Source organism: Podarcis vaucheri, assembly GCF_965113315.1.
Source record: "Podarcis vaucheri genome assembly, chromosome: 2".
In the NCBI taxonomy this organism is placed as follows: domain Eukaryota; kingdom Metazoa; phylum Chordata; class Lepidosauria; order Squamata; family Lacertidae; genus Podarcis; species Podarcis vaucheri.
Genome location: NC_138760.1, coordinates 68,408,377 through 68,429,941, shown reverse-complemented (window position 1 = coordinate 68,429,941; position 21,565 = coordinate 68,408,377). Strand labels below are relative to the sequence as shown.

Genomic DNA, 21,565 nt, shown 5'->3' with positions numbered 1-21,565 from the left:
TTTTAAGAGCAATTATCTCCTAATAAATGAAATGGGTACATGTTAGGTGGGTGATCAGATGGGTGACAAAAACCAATAAACACAACAGCAATTTAAAGGTGGTTTTTCGTTCTTCATGTGAGCCTTTCTTTCTTTTTTCAGGGAACAATGGAGACTTCTTTGCTATAGACAAGTTGTCTGGAATTATTACAGTGTCTCAGAAACTGGATCAGACCAAGCAAGAGAGATTTGTTCTCACTGTAAAGGCAGAAGATCAAGGGTTTCCACAACTGAAGGACTCTGCTACTGTGAACATTTTTATGAAGCCCTCTGATGGCACACCTCCACAGTTTTCAGAGGAGGAGTACGTTATAGAGATCAGTGAATCTGCTGTTATTGGCTCTCCTGTCATCCTTGTTTCAGCCACGAGCCTTTCGTCTGTTACCTATGAAGTAAAAGAAGGAGATAAAGATGGCTTATTTTCCATCAACTATCAATCTGGCCTTATTTCAACACAAAGGAATCTAGATTTTGAGCAGGCTTCATCTTATCAGCTGAAAATCCGTGGCACCAATATGGCCGGAGCATTTATGGATGTTCTGGTGTTTGTTTATGTAATAGATGAGAATGACAATGTGCCTATCTTTTCTAAGCCTTCCTTTGTTGGCCGGATCAATGAGAACGTTCCATTGGGAAGTATGATTATGGATGAAAACAATGCGCCGCTTGTGATTCATGCGTCAGATGCTGACCGAGATTCTAATGCCTTGTTGGTCTATGAAATTTTGCAGCCAGAGGCACTGGATTTTTTCAAAATTGATCCAAGCATGGGCACTCTTACTACTTGCGCAGAAATTGATTACGAGCGTGTCCCAGTTCATCACTTCAATGTCCATGTGCGTGACAGTGGGAAACCCAATTTATTTGCTTCCAAACCCACTGAGGTCACCATTTATATCAAGGATGTTAATGACTGTCCTCCTGTGTTTACAAAAGATATTTATGAACTTTCTGTAGGGCTTCCTGTCCATCACGGGATGGAGCTTTATACCGTACATGCAGAAGATGCGGACTCAGAGATAGCCTACAGTATAGTAGAAGGGAATCCTGATCACGTTTTCTACATTCATCCGACAACTGGCCTCATCTCTGTGCTGAATGCTACCACCTTAGAACGCTATCATGAACTCACAGTTAGAGCTGGAGATGGTTTATATACAGCTAGTGCTATGGTTAGGATTCATTTTATTGAACCACACGACAGCACCTTAAAATTTGATCAAGATTTATATACAGCAACAGTGAAGGAAAACACCACAGATATCCAAACTCTGGTTGCTCTTGGTGTCGTTGGGAATCAACTGAATGAACCCCTCTTCTACTCCATCATGAATGGCACAGAGAAGTTCAGGGTGATCCAGTCTTCAGGAGTGCTACAGACCAAGGGTGTAGAATTTGATCGCGAAACTCAAGACACTTATGATATTGCAGTGGAAGTAAAGGACATTAGAAATCCGCCAAGGGTGTCTCAAGCAATGCTCAAAATCTATGTGGACGACATTAATGACAATGCACCCCATTTTGAAAATGTGCCATATTATATAGCTATGCAGGATGGCACTGAGCCAGGTGATGTCATCTTTCAGGTTTCTGCCACTGACTGGGATCTGGGGAATAATGGAGTCATTTTTTATTCCTTTGCAGAAGATTACAAGTATTTCCGGATTGACCCTTACTTAGGGGACATCTCACTCAAGAAACCCCTTGATTTTCAAACTTTGAATAAATACATACTAAAAGTGATTGCCAGAGATGCCGGTGAACCTCCCTTGTATGCTGAAGAAGAGGTTCTGATCATGGTGAGGGACAAATCCAACCCTCTCTTCCAAAGCCTCTTCTATACTGTGAAAGTGCCTGAAAACATTCCACTCTACACATCTATTCTCCACATCCAGGCTCGGAGCCCCGAAGGCTTGCGTTTAATATACAACATTGTGGAAGAAGGAGCTCTTAAACATTTCAACATTGACTTCAAGACCGGTGTGCTTATGGTCGCCAGCCAACTAGACTATGAATCTGACACAAAACACGCCTTTACAGTCAGAGCTACAGACACAGCAATGGGTGCCTTTTCAGAAGCAATGGTAGAAGTAGAGGTTGAGGACATCAACGACAATCCTCCTGAATTCTCTCAGGTGGTTTATACTGCGTCAGTCACCGAAGGCCTGCCAGCTCAGACCCCTGTCATACAGCTCCTTGCTACTGACAGAGATTCAGGGAGAAATAAGGTGGTTTCATATCAGATTTTGGAAGACCGTTCAGACGCGTCAAAGTTATTTAATGTTGATGCCAGCACAGGGGAAATAACAACAACTCAGGTTCTAGATTATGAAGCCAACCATGAATTTCGCATTAGAGTGAGAGCCACAGACCATGGAATGCCTCCTCTCAGCACTGAAGCCCTTGTGGTGATCAGTGTGTTAGACATCAATGACAACCCACCCAAGTTCAGTCAGCTTCACTATGAAGCCAATGTGAGCGAAATGGTCCCCTGTGGCCATGTTGTGATAAAAGTCCAGGCTTTTGACCCTGATAGCGGGGACACCCATAGATTGGAATATCTAATCCTTTCAGGGAATGAGAAAAGGCATTTCACCATTGACAGCACTTCTGGAATCATTTCCACACTGAATCGTTGCAAAAGGGACCTGGAGTCTTTTTACAACCTCAGAGTCTCTGCATCAGATGGCGTGTTTAAAACCACAGTGCCAGTATACATCAATACCACAAATGTAAATAAATACAGTCCGTCATTTCAGCAGGATGTATATGAAGCCGTATTGGCTGAAAATGCCAAGGTTGGAACCAAAGTGATTGAATTGCTAGCCACTGACCCAGATGATGGCCTGTATGGCACCGTAGATTACACCATCATAAACAAGCTTGGCCAAGAGAAATTTGCAATAGATGACAAGGGACGCATTGAAACTCTGCAGAAGTTGGACAGAGAAAATTCCACAGAGAGAGTTGTTGCAATTAAAATCATGGCCAAGGACGGGGGAGGAAAGGTGGCATTCTGTACTGTCAAAATCATACTCACAGATGAAAATGACAACCCGCCACAGTTCAAAGCTTCTGAATACATCTTGTCTATCCAGTCCAATGTGAGCAGAGGGTCACCAGTCATTCAAGTACTAGCTTATGACGCTGATGAAGGAGTGAATGCTGATGTCACCTACTCTGTTGATTCAGTGGAGGAGGTTATTGCAGAGGATGTGATTGAGATTAACACTGCAACTGGAGTTGTTCAAGTCAAAGAGAGTCTCCGCAAGCTAGAAAACAGGACAGTGAACTTCAAAGTCAAAGCTGAAGATGCAGGACCTCCCAATTGGAATTCTGTTGTTCCAGTGAATCTTCAAGTTGTTCCAAAGGAGGTGTCCTTGCCAAGGTTTTCTGAGCCACTATACACCTTCTCAGCATCTGAAGACCTCCCAGAGGGATCCGAAATAGGATCAGTTAGTGCTGTGGCAGAGGACCCTGTCATCTATAGTTTGGTGAAAGGTACCACTGCCGAAAGCAATAAAGAGGGGATATTTGCTTTGGATAAACGAACAGGCGCCTTGACTATTGAGAAGGCAATGGATCATGAGACGATGAAATGGTACCAGATTGATGTTTTGGCTCACTGCTCACACCAGGATACTGACTTGGTCTCTTTGGTGTCCATCAACATCCATGTAAAAGATGTCAATGACAACAAGCCTATTTTTGAGGCTGATCCTTACAGGGCCTTTGTAATGGAGAACATGCCACCAGGAACTACTGTGATTCAGGTCACTGCCAATGATCAAGATACTGGAAGCGATGGGCAAGTGAGTTATAGCTTAGGATCAGAACCAAGCAACATCAGAGAGCTCTTCACCATTGACAGTGAAAGTGGTTGGATCATGACTCTTAAAGAGTTAGATTGTGAGGTTCAAGAAACCTACCAGTTTTTTGTTGTGGCGTCAGACCATGGTAGGAAACACCAGCTTTCTTCTAAAGCCCTTGTGGTGGTCACCATAACTGATGAAAATGACAATGCTCCACAGTTCACCTCTGAAATCTACAAAGGGTCCGTGGTTGAGAACGCTGAGCCTGGGCAAATGATCACCACACTTAGAACTGTAGACAATGATATTTCAGAACAGAACAGACAAGTCACATGTTACATCACTGGTAAGAACCTATCTCTCCTAACATTTTGATAAAATAGAATACAACTTGTTTTCTGGCAGGTTTGCTTGACTTTGAGAAGCACCTTATCCTACAATTAGTCTTGCAGTTGATAATATCAGATGATAGCCTTTATTAACCAAGGACCGCGTCATGCAACATGTTTCAAATCAGGTGGTACTGTGGGGTGCAGGCATGAAAACTACATGCCGACATTGCCTGGAAGGACAACCCTTTGAAATCAGAGAACTCAAAAGCAACCCCTGGCTCCTTCCTAAACCACATTATGCTCCCCTTTCTCCTCCTCATGCTGTTCTGGGGCGTGGGAGGTGGTGACTGGAAAGCCCCATCGCAGAAGTGGGCTTCTGGTAGTCGAGCTCATTAGCTGAATCTTGCCCATATAGTCTTAATATAGCAGTTTTGATTCTGCTCAGAGTCAAGTACATAGATGCAGTCAGTGGGGCAGTGTGTTCATTATAACTAGGGCAAACATCTCACACAGAGAATTGAGACTTAAGAGACACAGGATACAATCCTATACTTAAGTAAGTAAGTAAGAATGAGTAAGTCCCATTCAACATAATGGGGCTTACTTTTGAGTGTGATGCATAGGATGGCAATGTCAGGGTGCTTGTCTCCTTTGTTTACCTCTTCCCCTTAAACTCTTAGGTTTTTTTTGTTTTTTGTTTTACTTTGTATTGTCTTCAATTATGATGCCTTCTCTGCCTTATCAGAAGGAGATATCTTGGGACAGTTCAGCGTTGCTGAGGTTGATGGAGAATGGAAGGTTTTTTCCAAGAAGCTTCTGGACAGGGAAGAAAGAGAAAAATATCTGCTCAAAGTCATGGTATCTGATGGAAAGTTTCAAGCAGCAACAGAAGTGGAGATTTCAGTCCTTGATGTCAATGATAACAGCCCTGAATGCAAGCAGGTGATTGTGTATGTCTATAAAGTTGTGATCTCCTCGTCCACACACACACACACAGAGAGAGAGAGAGAGAGAGAGAGAGAGAGAGAGAACCCCACACCACTAGCTGTGTGCCAATTTGGAACCAAAGCTGACCTGGAGAAGCCACCTTGTAAGGTGGGACAATCCCTTGAGCAATTACATGTTGGCAGTGTTGAGTCATCCCATTCCTCTTGTTTAGAAGTACTGTGACATGTGTTGTGATTCTGTTGCCTCGTACCTGACTAGGGGAGAAGGAGGAGGCAATATAAAATAGTTCAAGGTGGAGAAGATGGAGAATAGCAAAACAGAGCAGAATTGCACTCTGTACAAACTATGGCCTGTACAAACTATATTTTTGATGGTTCTGGATATCAAAATGGTAGCTGCACAGGGTAAGGAATCATAAATGCATGGAATTGCACTCTCATAGAAAACTTGCCCCAGAAAAAAACTAGGTTGAAAGTGATTAGATATGATTTAGGTCAGGCATCCCCAAACTCAGCCCTCCAGATGTTTTGGGACTACAATTCCCATCATCCCTAGCTAACAGGACCAGTGGTCAGGGATGATGGGAATTGTAGTCCCATAACATCTGGAGGGCCGAGTTTGGGGGTGCCTGATTTAGGTCTTTATGAGTATTAGATGATGAGGATTCACTGGCCTTATTTAACGAACAGTTGCAGGAGTGAGTGGTCTGCGGGGAGGTGTTCCATCATATACAGTGGTACCTCAGGTTACAGACGCTTCAGGTTACAGACTCCGCTAACCCAGAAATAGTACCTTGGGTTAAGAACTTTGCTTCAGGATGAGAACAGAAATTGTGCGGCGGCGCAGCAGCAGCAGCAGGAAGCCCTATTAGCTAACCGTTTCAGGTTAAGAACGGACCTCCAGAATGAATTAAATTCTTTACCCGACATACCACTGTACCTGGCCTTTCAGCAGCTGTGCCAGTACCACTTACCAGGAGGAAGAGAGGGAAGGGTGACACTGAGAGAGGGTGGCCCTGCATGGGTACACAAACAGTAGCAATCCAGTGCTCCTTGCACTGCATCTGCACAGCGCATATCTCCCTGCTGCACTGCCCTCTCGCAGTGACACCAGAACTGGGAGGCTAGGTACTCCTGAGCAGCTATGCTCCTTGGAATTTTGTAACTGTTTCCCTTTTCTTACTCTGCCTAGGACACACAATGTGGTAAGGATGGCAGAGGCTGATCTATGGCTGTTTGTATTTATAGCCTATATATGTAGCTCATTCTTTTAGAAAGCTTGAAGCATCTTTCATTAGGATTCCAGTGGTCTTCTTCTCTCTAGGTCCGCATTTCCTTAGCTTCACCATTTGCTATAGCAAAGTCAACCAGGTCAATACATATGCCTGTGGGTGCATAGCCTTGACTTTAGGCATCGGGGTTGAACTAGATAGGTTCAGCTAATGCAAGAAATGACCATTCCATCACTATTCTGAATCCCGGCATCTGTTAATGGAGTGGACCACTTTAGCAAGGCATTTCAGTTGGAATGAAGTCAGTCTTTTCACTTGAAAACATCCTTTCTTTTCATTCCAGACACCGTACGAAGAGAGAGTTTCAGAAGATGCGCCTCAAGGGTTTTCTATTTTGAAAGTGTCAGCCACAGATGTTGATGTTGGTAGCAATAGCCAAATTACCTATAGTCTCCATGGATCTGGTGCTGATGAGTTCAGATTAGACCCCCATACAGGTAAGACGGGCATCTTCCTCAACCCTCCAGGGTATCCCTGACTCTCATTCCCACTCTTTGCACATACATTAGAGATCAGAATATTGTCCCTGTGTGCTAGCCTTCCCCAACATGGCTCCCTTCTGATGTTTTAGACTCCAACTCCCATCAGCCCCAGTCAGCATGTGTTGTGGAGCAGCATTTTGAATGCAGGGATATCCACCACACGTGGGCATAGCCTGTCAAGAAAATACAATTGGTAATCATTCACAATTTTGTTGGAACGCCTTTAAGCCCACAAACCATGCCTAATTAATTACTTTTTAATGTTGTCTTTATACCACAATGAATTTAAGTTACATAAGGGCAGTTGATGTTATATAAATAATTGTGCTGCTCTTGTTAATGAGCAGACAGTGGGATAAATAATGTAGTATTTGTTGAAAACCGAATTGCAGCAGAATAGAAACAGCGCTGATTGTGAAGAATACACATCAGAATGGAAATTGTTGCCTTCTGACATCCCTGGCCTGGATTTATACTATTTTCAGAATATTCCCACATGGTATGAGCTCTTGAAGAAGGTGATCTTTCAGTAGTATAATATCTAGTAAGGTCTATTTATAAAGAGACTGTTACATGCTGTCCATAATTCTCTGCACCAGTCCAAGAGAGAACAGCATACTCTGCAGAGCAGAGAAGGCTATCGGCTATTAAGTATGAGTTCCAAAGCCTGGAGCCATTTTTTTTTAATGTTTAGGTAAGCATGCATGTTTTATCAATTTAAAAGCCCAGGATGCCATGGAACCTGCCCCGTATTTATGTCTTTATTCATTCTGATCATTCCCACGCCAGGGGAGCTGACCACTTCTTCATTACTTGACCGGGAGCTGAAGTCCAAGTACCAGCTTGTTGCCAAGGCAACAGATGGAGGAGGACGTTTTTGCCAGGTGGGCATAACTGTGGACCTAGAGGATACAAACGACAATGCTCCCAGGTTCTTTCCCAGTCATTGTGCAGTAGCTGTCTTTGATAACACCACAGTAAAGACTCCCGTGGCAGTTGTCTCCGCAAGGGACCCTGATGAAGGTGAGACAAAATGTGGTGTTTATTGCAAGTTTATAGTACAAACAGATCAATGTTTTTGGCAAATGAAGAAAATATATCATTCATGAGTAACTTAATTTTCAGTATCTTGAGTGTTTTCTGTAATTTTGTAAGATATTTATGTATGTGTTTATTTATTTTGTTAATGAACCACTTCCCATGAAGCATCCCAAAGCAATTTAATGATTAAAAAGAGAGAGAGAGAGAGAGAGAGAGAGAGAGAGAGAGAGATATTTGAGATTTCAGGATATTTAGGAAGACATCTCATAGGCAAGCACCTATTTGATGGACCATTGACAGATTTGTGCAAATATGATGTGGAAATCAAATGCTACTGAAATTTGAGTTTCAGGTTTAGCTATGCCTAGATAGATAATGGGAAATTCTTTCTGCAGTGGAAAATCTTTGGGTGTGTGTGTCATTTTGGGACGACTCTTTTCACATTTCACTGGAGAGCCAGTGTGGTGTAGTGGTTAAGAGCGGTAGTCACGTAATCTGGGTAACCGGGTTCGCGTCTCCGCTCCTCCACATGCAGCTGCTGGGTGACCTTGGGTCAGTCACACTTCTGTGAAGTCTCTCAGCCCCACTCACCTCACAAAGTGTTTGTTGTGGGGGAGGAAGGGAAAGGAGAATGTTAGCCGCTTTGAGACTCCTGAAGGGGAGTGAAAGGCGGGATATCAAATCCAAACTCTTCTTCTTCTTCTTCTTCTTCTAATGAAGAGCAAAAATTTGTATGCTAATACAAAATGTATGATCCAAATTGTATCATGCATGACAGTAATATATAAAAGTGTATCGAATGTGATTGTAATATATTAAACAATTCCCAGATCTAGAGTAGCTGTGTCGTATCATAGGTAAATGATGTGAAATAGCCTATGTATCTAGTTACTACAGACCATTGGCTGTTGGAGACAGCTCTCTTTCATCAATCTGGTAGACTTGTCATATGTCAGGAAAATTCCTGACATGTCCTGGTTTTTGGGACATCAGCAAAATACAGTATCAGGGGAAACCCAGTGAGTTTCTAATAAAAGTTCAGCATATTACTTTTTGAAATATGGCAACCCTATCAATCTGGTAACTTTATAATGCCAATGGTATTGTTTCACAGATTTTGTATAGTCATTCATTTCTATATAGCCTAACATAATTAATCCTAGTCAGAACTAGAGCAATTGAAACTGAACAGAAACTAGATACCTGAAGCCTTCAGCCTCTTGGATTATAATATATTTCAAGTATGTCTCTTTGAAGTTAATTACTATTTTCCAAAATTTTCTGACTTTTAAACTTTCCTACCAGAGATGAAGAAGCTCTCCCTATTCACGCCATTGCAAAACCAGTTATTTGCTGTTTCCAATCAGCTTATAAATCTGCGGCATGGTTTTATATATATATTTTTTAATCTAAACAGATGGAAAAACCTGATATTTATTCAGCAGAAACACCCATGCTGCCTATAGAGTAGTTTGCTGCAGATCATTTTTCTCATTTATTATGGAGGATTTAACCCCCCAGGTGATCCAAAGTTATTAAAAAATGATATCATGTGGAAGGATTCCACTTCTTTTGGATCATAACTGTTTCTTGCAAAGAAACATGAATCTTAGAATCTGATTTGCCCCGTTTTGTGCCATGACAATACGCCTAACCTGCAAGCACTTGCAAAATTAAACACAGTAACCTTCCACTCTTCATCAAATAATAACAAAACGCAATCTATAGCGTCCACTTAAACCTATAATTTATGCTATTTTCAGGAAGCACTGCCACCTACTCCAGGTTAAAGCCTGGATCTCTGATTATTAAGGCAAGAAATGAGATGCTAGATATGCTTGTTTCCCATGTATTAAATAATGATGGAAATGAAATGGTCTTTCCTGTAATATTTCTGTCTCTTGTGGGTCCACCCTTCCCCCCAGGTCTTAATGCAGAAGTTGTCTATGCTCTTCCTGAGTCAGCTAATGGCCACTTTTCAATTGAGGAGGCAACTGGTGTGATCCGGCTGGAGAAGCCTCTAAAAGAATCACAGGTGACCGCGCTGGAGCTCACCGTGTGTGCCACAGACAGGGGTTTTCCACGCTCCCTCTCCTCCTTTGCTACTGTCACCGTCTCAGTAGTGGATCTGAAGGAATATCTGCCGGTGTTCCTGGATACGGAATACGTGGTTGTGGTACAGGAAGACGTGGCTGTTGGCACAGAGATTCTGAATCTGTCTTCATTAACAAGGGATAGCGCTCAGGGCACCGAGATCAAGTATGAAATTATGAATGGAAATGATCATGGGAAATTCAGGCTCCATTCCAGCACAGGTAAGTGGGCTATTTACTCAGCAGGCAAGATAAGCCAATGATACTTTTGTTCTTCAGCAAATTGGCTTCTCCTGTCTATCCCAGGTGCTTCTCTTGCACTCCTCAGTGAATTCCCCTGGTCCCTTTCCATACAGATCCGACGACAAATCTATCAACAATGAGAGCAATGGTTTTATAGGGTGGGGGAAAGGAAAAAGTAGTGGTTGTTTTGTTCTCACTCAAAAATACAGCAGTAAATTTTGGTCACTTTTGAATGGAAATGTTGCTTTATCTGAAATAGTTATATTTTCTTGTGAGATAGCCACCCATCCCTTTAGTTTGTATAGCTAGTGTGTTGGTTGTCCTGTGTTCAAAACATTTCTTGTCCCTATCTATACGCAGGCATCTTATATGTTAATGGAAGCCTGGATTTCGAAGTTAGCCATGAATATTACTTGTCTATCGAGGGTATAAGAAAGGGCTCTGCTTCTCTCAGTGACATCACCATGGTTGTGATCAACGTCACAGACATAAATGACCACGTGCCAATGTTCAGCCAAGACCCGTACATTGCCGACATCCGTGAAGATGCAGCTGTTGGTGAAATGGTGATCATGGTAAGAAATAGCATGGGACTTCACTACTGCATTTTGGCCACAGCCTCTGCCACTATAGTTTTGTGTTCTAATGGCCTCTGTGGAGGAAAACACACTAGGCAGTGCACAGGATTATTACTAGAAGATGAGCCGTTGTCCTGGTGTAATAATGGATGCAGTAAATGGGAGAAGTGAGAAAAGACAGTGTGAAAAGACGCTGTTAGGCATATTAGCTGAGAGCCATCTCCATGTTAGTTTCAGCTCTCTTCACTGTGCAGCGAAGTGCTTGTCACAAGACAATGTTTACATTCCACAGTCAGAGTACTGTTGGGTTTTCCCACGGGAATGGGAAGCTGGATGTGACGTACACTGGTTTCCTGTTTTTCACTGTCTCTCTCGGTGTTTGTTATTCCGAGAAGAAGGATGGTTGCTTCTCTGCTCCCGCAGAGGCAAGATGCATGTTTGTAATTTCTCAACTCTGAACTGAAAATAAAGCAACTTTAAGCATGTGGCACGTACTGTTCATCATTCCGTTGTGCAAAGGACTCTGCAATTTCAACACTCCATTCATCATCATCAGACCAGGCACAATATTGGTACATATTGGTACATGGTACATAAAGAGAAAACATTTAAAAGCAGCCATTACTGGCCTGGTTTGCATCTAACATCTTTAACAAACCATGAGTGGTTCCACAGACTATCAAACAAGCCATAGCTTGCTTCTCCAAAGTTGGTTGTTTTCCAGCTGCTCTTGCCTTGTGACTTTGCAGCTTGTCATGTCTCTGGGTGGCCAAAGAAACCATGGTTAAGGAAGAATGTTGGGCTCATGCATAGCACCAAGCCATAGTTAAAACAAACCAGGGTTTACAGACCAACACCAAACCATGGTTTCAGAATGAGGTTTTTCTGGCCATAAACAAACCATAGTTACCATAGTTACGCCAGTGAGCAGGGTTCACACATAAAGCTAAAGCCAAGGCATAGTTTAGGGTTGTGTGAGAATCAGGCCACTGAGTTTATATTAGTGATCAGCCCAATCTTTGGCACCTTTTAAATAGGCTGATATGGGCTTTGGCATTACACAGAGGAAATAGCAACACCTCCAAACAGGACTATCATTTCCTAGGGCTACACACACAAAATCTGCCCCATGGCTTTGATCCATGCTCCCCCCCCCCCAAATCAGGCCAACCCAACCCACCCATTCTGCTTATTTTAGTGAAACCTTCACAAGTTGTCCAAGAGATAATGCTTCTTTCCTGCTAAAGGTTGCTGGTGGTAATAACTCAGCTCTTTCTCTCTCTACAGGTTCTAGCAGATGACAAGGATGGGTTGATGAACAACCAGATCACATACTCAATTGTGGTAGGGAATCCACTGGGCCATTTCATCATTGATCCCAAAGGTGGACAAATCCATATTGCCAAGCACCTGGACAGAGAAGAAGTGAGTGACAGATTCAGTGGGAGTGAGGCTAAGATGTGTTAGGGTTTAATACTGAATAATTAAACTACTGGCAACACATCCGCAAGACAAAAGAGGGACTTTTCCAAAAATGACAATGGAAGTTAATGGTGTCCACCTGCCGAACATGTTCTTAATACTAATAAAATGTGATAGTCAATAAGAAAGGGTAGCTTAACATTCACTGGGCATAGAAATCGATATGAAGGCTACTTTGAATGTGCAGTAAGAGCTGCTGTTTAAATGGGCAGACAGGAGCATTCAGTGGTTAGAATACCCATATTTGTGGTTTCTTGACTTGGTGTATAAGCCTAATCTCATCTACATCCTCCACCCTTGCTTCACCGTCTGTGAGTTGTGATCTCTGTTTATAAAATAAGGGTAATGTAGTTATCTTAATTTATTTTTATTTTTTAAATTTTATTTATAGGCTTTTGCAATATACAGAACAAAAATTAAAATAAATCACAATTATTCTTGATTCCCCTTCCCCTCTTTCTGCGGTTCCTTGTTTATATTTTAATTTACTGCATATCCAAATTTACTACTGAATGACTGACATGGACTTAGAATTCATCAACCCTGAAAGTCTTAGTAAAGTAGAAGGCACTTATAATATTAGGCCATAAATGATACTTTACTTAATCATTATTTAATGTGTATTGGAATAACCAAGCTCCTTGGTGCATGCGTTATATTTTCTAGATATCCAGCTATTCTCTCAAAGTCCGAGCGACTGACAATGGACAGGTGCCTTTTTTCAATGACACCACTGTACTCATTCGGGTGTCTGATGTCAATGATAACCCACCCAGGTTCTTTCAGCTCAATTACAGTGTGACTGTTCAGGTAAAGTATCGATTCCAAATCATCAGCCTTACCCGATTAGTCTTTTTCAAAGATAATCCTAAGAGTTGCCATGTTAATCACAGGGTTTCCTATAGGCTAAGAGGCAACTCAAGATTTACAGTAATAATAAAACCAATCTGGTGAAATTCCAGGAATATTTCATTCTTTCACAGTTTTCTACATAGCCCTTGAGTTTAACTGGATTTAACACCCCAGAGGACAGGATCACACTTCAAAACGACCTTGACAGATTAGAGAACTGGGCAAAAACAAACAAGATGAATTTTAACAGGGAGAAATGTAAGGTATTGCACTTGGGCAAAAAAAATGAGAGGCACAAATACAAGATGGGTGACACCTGGCTTGAGAGCAGTACATGTGAAAAGGATCTAGGAGTCTTGGTTGACCACAAACTTGACATGAGCCAACAGTGTGACGCGGCAGCTAAAAAAGCCAATGCAATTCTGGGCTGCATCAATAGGAGTATAGCATCTAGATCAAGGGAAGTAATAGTGCCACTGTATTCTGCTCTGGTCAGACCACACCTGGAGTACTGTGTCCAGTTCTGGGCACCACAATTCAAGAGGGACACTGACAAACTGGAACGTGTCCAGAGGAGGGCAACCAAAATGGTCAAAGGCCTGGAAACGATGCCTTATGAGGAACGGCTAAGGGAGCTGGGCATGTTTAGCCTGCAGAAGAGGAGGTTAAGGGGTGATATGATAGCCATGTTCAAATATATAAAAGGATGTCACATAGAGGAGGGAGAAAGGTTGTTTTCTGCTGCTCCAGAGAAGCGGACACGGAGCAATGGATCCAAACTACAAGAAAGAAGATTCCACCTAAACATTAGGAAGAACTTCCTGACAGTAAGAGCTGTTCGACAGTGGAATTTGCTGTCAAGGAGTGTGGTGGAGTCTCCTACTTTGGAGGTCTTTAAGCAGAGGCTTGACAACCATATGTCAGGAGTGCTCTGATGGTGTTTCCTGCTTGGCAGGGGGTTGGACTCGATGGCCCTTGTGGTCTCTTCCAACTCTATGATTCTATGAAGATATTAACTGTGTTGCAGTATCCACATTTGGTCAGAAGATTCTTTATAGCATAATTACCAAAATATCTCTTAACATTTAAAGAGGTATACAAAGTGGGACATTTTATTAAGCTCACATGCTCTGCACATGCTTAACCCTAGCACTTTTTGTTTCTCTTTTTGTGATGGCCTTTGACCAAAGCTGTAGCTGCAAATGAACCTTGAACATGTAAGCCAACTTGGCCATTCTGTAACTAGCTAGACAACTGGTCTTTCTCTAACTTTTTTCTCTGAACATTTCAGGAGAACTCTCCAGTTGGCAGTAGTGTCCTGGAGTTCATCATGAGTGACAGAGACTCCCCAGAGAACGGTCCTCCATATTCTTTCCAGATCACTGAAGGGAATGATGGAAAGGCATTCCAGATCAATCAGGATGGAGTGTTGCTGACATCATCCATCCTGAACAGAAGAACAAAAGAACAATACCTTCTGCAAGTCCAGGTAGATCCATCTTAGGCTCAAATCACACATTACATGGGAAGATTCTGAGTGGCTCTCCCAGCAATTTTTTATAAATGAAATGGAACCACAGGGCTGGAGAGCTGCCAGTTTCTTTAGAGCAGCAATGCTGGCTAAGGGACCATTTCTCATATCAAAAGTGCACCTATTAGGTAGCCTGCTGTTTGTGCTGTTGAGAGAAAGATACAAATACCTTACAGAGCAAGCAGCAGCGTGGAAGTGAGTATTTTGATTGCAAAAGCACACTTTTGGTTGGGTAAAATAGCCTCTTCCCCAGTGCCACTGCTACAACAGCATTGGTAACCCACACAGAAAGACCCTTTGGCAACGCACACCTTTAAACAAACATTCCTCACAAAATACTTAGCCTTGAATAAATCACAGACACTCAGCTTTGCAAGTAAGTGAATATTTTGCCCACAGAATTTCAAATGTCTCCATCTGCCAGCAGTAAAATAAAGATGGGGAAATGGTTCCAAACAACTTAAAAATAAAAGCACTTGGTTTCCTTCCTTCCTTCGTTGGGTTAGCAAAGATGCTGGTTATAAAATCTCCATTTAGGGAGATTCAGTTCACTTGCAGGGAGCCATGGCTGCATGACTCCTTCTTCCAGGAAGCTCAAAGAGAGAGGAAACAAAAGGCTACTGGGAGCCTGCTAAACTCCACTCCCACTGGCATCCTGAACTCAGATTAACCCTTTCATTATGCAAGTGTGAGTCGTTAAATGTATATTACATCATTTCTTACCTTGAGGAGGAGACTTGAGTAGGAGACGGAGGCATGCTAGCAACACGCTGAGCATAAGTGTTAGTGCAAAGTTGTAAACATCTGCTGAATTTCCCTCAACAGGTCACAGACAGTGGTATCCCTCCTCTCTCTTCATCTGCATTTGTAAACATCCGGGTGACGCAGCAAAGCAGATATCCACCTTCAGCCCTCTCTCTAGAGATTTTCATCAGTACTAATGAAAGAGCATTCCGCGGTGGAGTTCTTGGCAAAATTCATGCCACGGATCGAGACCCTCACGACACTCTGCTGTACACTCTGGAGTCGGAAGGGCCGGAAAAGAGACACTTCTCCGTGGGGGCTACAGATGGGAAGATAATTGCAGATGAAAGTCTCCCGCACGGTCACTATGCCCTGAATGTCACTGTCAGTGATGGGACCTTTGCAGCCACAACCAGCGTCCACATCCACGTGTGGTCCTTCAGCCAGGAAGCTGTGGATAAGGCGGTGGTGCTGCACTTCCGCCACCTCACCCCTGAGGAGTTTATAGGCGATCACTGGCGCAACCTGCAAAGGTTTCTGGGAAGCCTCTTCGAAACCAGGCGGCAGAACATACACATGGCTAGCTTGCAGCCTTCAGGTGCTACCAGTGGAGTGGACCTTCTGCTGGCCATTGGGGAGCCTCATCATCCGCTCTTTCAGCCCAGCTTCCTTGCTAGCCGGATTTCTGAGTCAGCTGAAGAGATGGACCAGCGAGTAGGGCTGAAGATGAAGAAGGTGACTCATGTCCCATGCCAGGAGGGGGGCTGCACCACTCAGCGTGCTTGCAGGGAGACAATGCAGCTTGACCCGGGCATGGTGTTCACTTACAGTACCGCCCGACTCAGCGTTCTCACTCCTCGGCACAGTTTGGAACAAATGTGTTCTTGCAATGGTGAGAAAGTCTTCTGATAAATCACCTCCTTGAAGTATTTTAGGGTTTTCTGTTGGTGTCCTTTTTGAACATTGTAGAATGCCCTGCATGTTTTGTTTCTTCACACATACACACACACACATCCTTCTTGCATCTCTGTCGCTCAGACCAAAAATAATGTCTTTCCAAAAACTCAGAAAATAGCTACTCCACCCCCAAACTAACCTGTAGCTCAGTGGTAGAGCCTTCGCCTTGCATGCAGATGGTCCCAGATTCAATCCCTGGCATCCCTAGATAGGGTTGGAAATCCCTCCCATACAAAACCCTGGACATCTGCTGCCCGTCAGCTGAGCTAGATCAACCAACCGCCAGACTCCAAAGAAGTCAGCTTCCTATGTAGTCACTAGAAGCACAACAGGGTCCAATCCTTCCCCCTGCCCTCCTGTGAAATCCCTGTGAAACCTACCTGCCTGCCTTGTTCTCCCCAGTTTCTATCCTATACACCCATTTCTTTGCACTGTTGCTCCAGCAGCAGTGGACTGGTGAGCCATGGAATTCAGCCTTTCCCCGCTCTCTCTCAGATACCTGACATGCTGCTACACCTAGTATTGCTTCAACTAGGTGTGGTTTTCACAGTGTTCATGGTTTTCACAGTGCTTGCAATAGGCTTTTGATGGCATCTGTCTGTCTCAAGATGCAACGGAAGACTGCGCCACCAGGGATAAAGTCCAACTGTTTGAGAGTGGCTGTGGCTGTAGAGATCAATATGGGAGAGAGGTGTTTTATGGCAGCTGGGGCAGATGAAGGCATCCGGAAATTAATTTTCGAGACTGTCATCCAGTAGGAAATGTGAATTTTGACGGCTTCACTCCCTGTCTGATGCACTTTTGTGATGTGGATTGCAAGGGATGTTCATTCAAACCCCTGTGATGTTGTGCCTTGGGGAAGCAGAGCTGGCGTAGCCTTGCAGCTAAAGAAACTGAGCTCTGAATCAGGGTGTCCCTAGTTCAAATCTCACCTCTGCCAGGACTTACTAGGTAGACTTAGGCAAGCTACACTCTCTCAGTCCTCCCACCTGCAATACTGGGGGTAGCAATATTGGCTTCCTTTATTGCATGGATCTGGTCATGCATGTCCAAATCACACTCAAAAGTAAATAAACGTGAAGTATTATTATTAAGTATCACTATAGATCATTTTCAGGATAAAGAATGCATAGAACTGGAAGAGTACTGTATGATGTCCTGTTTCTGAAAACAGCCTTTTTTAAACTTTCGTTTCCAGGTACAGCTTTGAAGTTCAGTGGACACAGCTACATATGGTACCACCACCAAGGTAAAAGGGATTGGCAAATGCAGTTCCACTTGAAAACCCATCAGCTCCATGCCGTCCTGCTCACTACCAATGGAACCAATAGTGCTGTTCTGCAGGTAGGCATTGTGGATCCTTACATCCTCCACTACCCTGCAACCCAAGGAAGCAGGCACAATGTCCTTCCCCATCTCAAATGTAGAGCACCTACATATATAGCTCAGTTGGTTATAGTGTGGTGCTAATAACACCAAGTTTACAGCTTTGATCCTTGCAAGGGACACCTGCATATTCCTGCATTGCGGGGCATTGGACTGGATGATTCTCAGGGTCCCTTCCAACTCTTTGATTCTATATGTAGAAGTGCACTTTGCAACAACAACAAAAGGAGGGGGAGGCCAAAAACCAACCATTGTGGCTTCTTGAGAAGTCAGTAAGTTTCCATCTTTATTTAAAGAAGTGTATCTGAACTTATAAAAGTAATATCATTGTGGTGTACGATAAAATCATTAAAACATAATAGAATTATAAAATCATAACATACAGAACAAACGATCAACACTGAAACAAATTAATTCTCCAATTACAACTGCCTGTTTTCAGCAGGCAATGAAATAACTGAAATTGTAGGTGCCCCTCTGGTTTCAGCAGGAACAGTGTACCAGAATCCTGGTGCCACTGTACTAAAGGCCTTAGTTCGTGTAGAAGCTAAACAAATATGTAATAACTTTGGGACATCAGGCTTTATACAGATTATACCAGTCTTAACTTGGTAATGAACTGGCAATCAATGCAGAGCTTTCAGTATCAGGGTAACCTGCCAATTCAATGAACTTATGAACTTGGGAAGCCTCAGGGCTTCCATTTCACCATGATTTGAGTTCATGGTTCAGTTCCTCTCATCCTGGCCACACAGGAAACAGCAGTCATCAATTCCAGTGGGCTGCCATAATTATCTCAATACATATCTGTGTCTTTCAAGTGGAGATGTGCTGAAATATAGTGTCATGGGCCATGTAGTTGATCTGGATGAATGAATAAGCTTCTCACATTTGGGGTCAAAACTGATGTGGTGCAGGAGACTGTCATCTACTCACCCTGTTAACATAGGAACATAGAAAGCTACCTTACGCTGAGTGAGATCATTGGTCCATCTACCTCAGTATTGTCTACACTGATTGGCCACAGATCTCCACATGGAGGAAACATGCTTCAGGCAGAAGATATTCCCAGCCCTACCTGGAGATGCTGAGGATTGAACTAGCATGCAAGAAGATGGCCTACCACTGAGCTATGACCCTTTCCCCCCTTTAAAGCAGCCATGGGAGATTGTCTACATATCGGGCACCTAATTTAATCAACAGAGCAGTGCTGAGGGAATGGGAACTTCACCCCTTCCCACCCCATGTGTTCCCGTTCAGCCTGAACCTACTGTTAACCCCACTGTGGGGGTGAAGGACAGGCATTATCCATGCAGTCTGTGGGGGCTTTTTACCTTCACCACCCACTTTCTTAAACAACACTCATAAAATTGCTTAAACTGAATTAGGTTGAGACTAGCTGCTAATCTTCAAGACAAAATTTGCACATTCAGATCACCCAATTATGGTGGATCTGCAGAGGTTGTACAACAAACCTATTCCCCAAAAATATCAGACTCCTGGGAGGTGTGAGGAATGCTTGCCTTGATGCAACATCAGCAAACAGATTGCAGTGAATGCTTGTTAAATAGCCAGCATTGACTAATCTTCATGCAGGGGGGAAAAAAAGAATGACTGCTCAACAAAATGGCTGTCTGGTCTCCTACGCAGCATTCAATGCAAAAGAACATGCTTAACGGGCATGTGGTTAGAAATATTGAATATCCTTTGATGATTCATAAGGGGAGAAGGCAGTCACAGAATTGCCTCCTACATTTCTAACACTCAAGAGCCATTGGATAAAGATGAATAGGCAAAGCGCTCAGCTAATTATAGCTATTCAGGTAGTCTGATGACAGTTTATAATAATTGCTACACATAATTCATTAGCTTTTAATGATCTAGCCTGTTTACACAATGAGTCTGAGATAAAAACATCTCGCACGTCTTGTTGCTGTTTTTCTCGCACATCTCCTAATAGTTTTATCTTTCTGGCTGAAACACTTTGCTGGAAGACAGTGTCACTTATTGTCGGACAGAATCCCCCCAATTTCTCGATCCTGATCTAGCTCTGGCTTTTCATACTGAAATTGGTGGAATTAGAGAGATGCTTAGCACTTTTGGAAATCCAGTTCCACAGGTTTTCCTAGCGCTGGCTATCACAGGCACAGCCTCCAAGCTGAGGTCTCCGTTTAGTTGTTTCACCACAATTTTAATTAACTTCTTATCTTTGTTTTTATGTTATCCATAGCTTGTGTTTTTATTAGTAATGGTTCAGATTTGACAGATAACATTTATTTTATGTATTTTAGTGGTTTTGGTGTATCTTGGTGGCTTTAGGAGGATCACAGGATTGTTTACAGTAGAAAAACACAAAAATACACAATATAACAACAAACAAAACAATACCCTTCCTCAGTTTAAAAGGCTGTGTAGATTGTTTAATTAGCCAAAGGCCTGGGAGAAGAAAAATGTTTCCACCTGGTGCCTAAAGATAAGTACGAAGGCACCAGGCGAGCCTCCCTGGGGAGGGAATTCTACAAATGGGGAGCCTGGCTGCAGATCTAATCAGCTGGATTGACGCTCCCCTGCCTCCACTGACAAAGGCTATACATCTGGAGAATTCTACGGAGCGTGAGTTACTTCTATCCTTCCCCCAATTGCCAAAACGGGAGCGAACAGAGATAATGGACAGATTGGACGAGTTGCTACTCTGTCTCCGTAACTCAGAAGATCATGCTCATGTAAATAAGATGAATTCCTCACCAATTGTAGATCAGTCTACACAAGCCCAAGTGGTACCTGCTTTAACGACCTTTGATCTGCAACCTGGCTGTACACGGCCTCGGGATGTCAAGCCCAGGCAGGATACAGTGGAAGATTCGACAACCCTCTGGTCAAACTCGGAAGCTGTGGCAAGACTGGATGCTCTTTTGGAGGCAAACCGAAAAGGATGCCTTCCACCTGCCTTACACTGCATGTTCCCTACAGCATCCGCAGATCCAAAAGGCCCACCCCCCTCATTCTTAGAGCATACTTTAAATGTAGAGTCTATGGACCTGTCGTTAAGTGATACTCCCGTGCACCAGAATCCATCCCTGCAGCTACCAATAATTAAGCCTCAATCCATGGCTGCTGCTGCGGTAAGTGGCGCTCGGAAATTGCCTGGTAAGCAAGCTACAATTACTTCCTTCTTCCAGCCTATTGTCCCCCCTCGCCGCATGCATTCCCAGGCGGATTCTGCCGTGCTGGTTCCGCAAGGCCCAGCATGACTCGAAGGGGTGACCAGGAGATCACTTACTTTCTTATCCTGGAATGTAGCTGGCATTAAACCTAAGCTGATGGATCCATCCTTTGTCGCCTACATAAAAGGCAGTCGTATTCTTTTGCTGCAAGAGACCTGGGCTTGTGAGGGCTTCTCCCTATCAGGGTATAAGGGCTTCTACCTGAATGCACAACAGAATTTACTATCACCTGGCAGACCACAAGGTGGGTTGGCTACCCTAGTTTCTTTGGCCTTAAACCTGCAGGTGGAACAAATCGACATCCAGTCGTCATCCATGCTGGGTGTAAAGCTACAAACAGCGGAGGAAGTGTTCGTGGTGATTAATGTTTATTTGCACCCAATCTATAAGAAAAACCTGGTGGACCAAAGATGGAGGGAAATTCAACAGACTCTTGAAACTCTCCTAGAGAAATATCCTGAAGCCACCTTCCTAGTTGCAGGAGATTTCAATGGCCGATTGTCTCACTCTGATAAATCATTATTTGCTAA

At 43.3% G+C, this 21,565-nt stretch overlaps 1 protein-coding gene across 2 annotated transcripts in view; it reads left to right on the top strand.

Moving 5' to 3' along the window:
• Positions 1-21,565, top strand: part of FAT2 (FAT atypical cadherin 2) — a 119,362-nt gene that overhangs the window by 73,507 nt on the left and 24,290 nt on the right. For both annotated transcript variants that reach the window (XM_082211730.1, XM_082211729.1), the window contains exons 10-20: positions 142-4,197; positions 4,929-5,125; positions 6,706-6,859; positions 7,694-7,927; positions 9,871-10,260; positions 10,642-10,856; positions 12,147-12,284; positions 13,008-13,151; positions 14,485-14,682; positions 15,550-16,360; positions 17,624-17,769. In XM_082211730.1, coding sequence (XP_082067856.1) covers positions 142-4,197; positions 4,929-5,125; positions 6,706-6,859; positions 7,694-7,927; positions 9,871-10,260; positions 10,642-10,856; positions 12,147-12,284; positions 13,008-13,151; positions 14,485-14,682; positions 15,550-16,360; positions 17,624-17,769 — 6,683 coding nt within the window. The remainder of the gene's footprint in view (positions 1-141; positions 4,198-4,928; positions 5,126-6,705; positions 6,860-7,693; positions 7,928-9,870; positions 10,261-10,641; positions 10,857-12,146; positions 12,285-13,007; positions 13,152-14,484; positions 14,683-15,549; positions 16,361-17,623; positions 17,770-21,565) is intronic.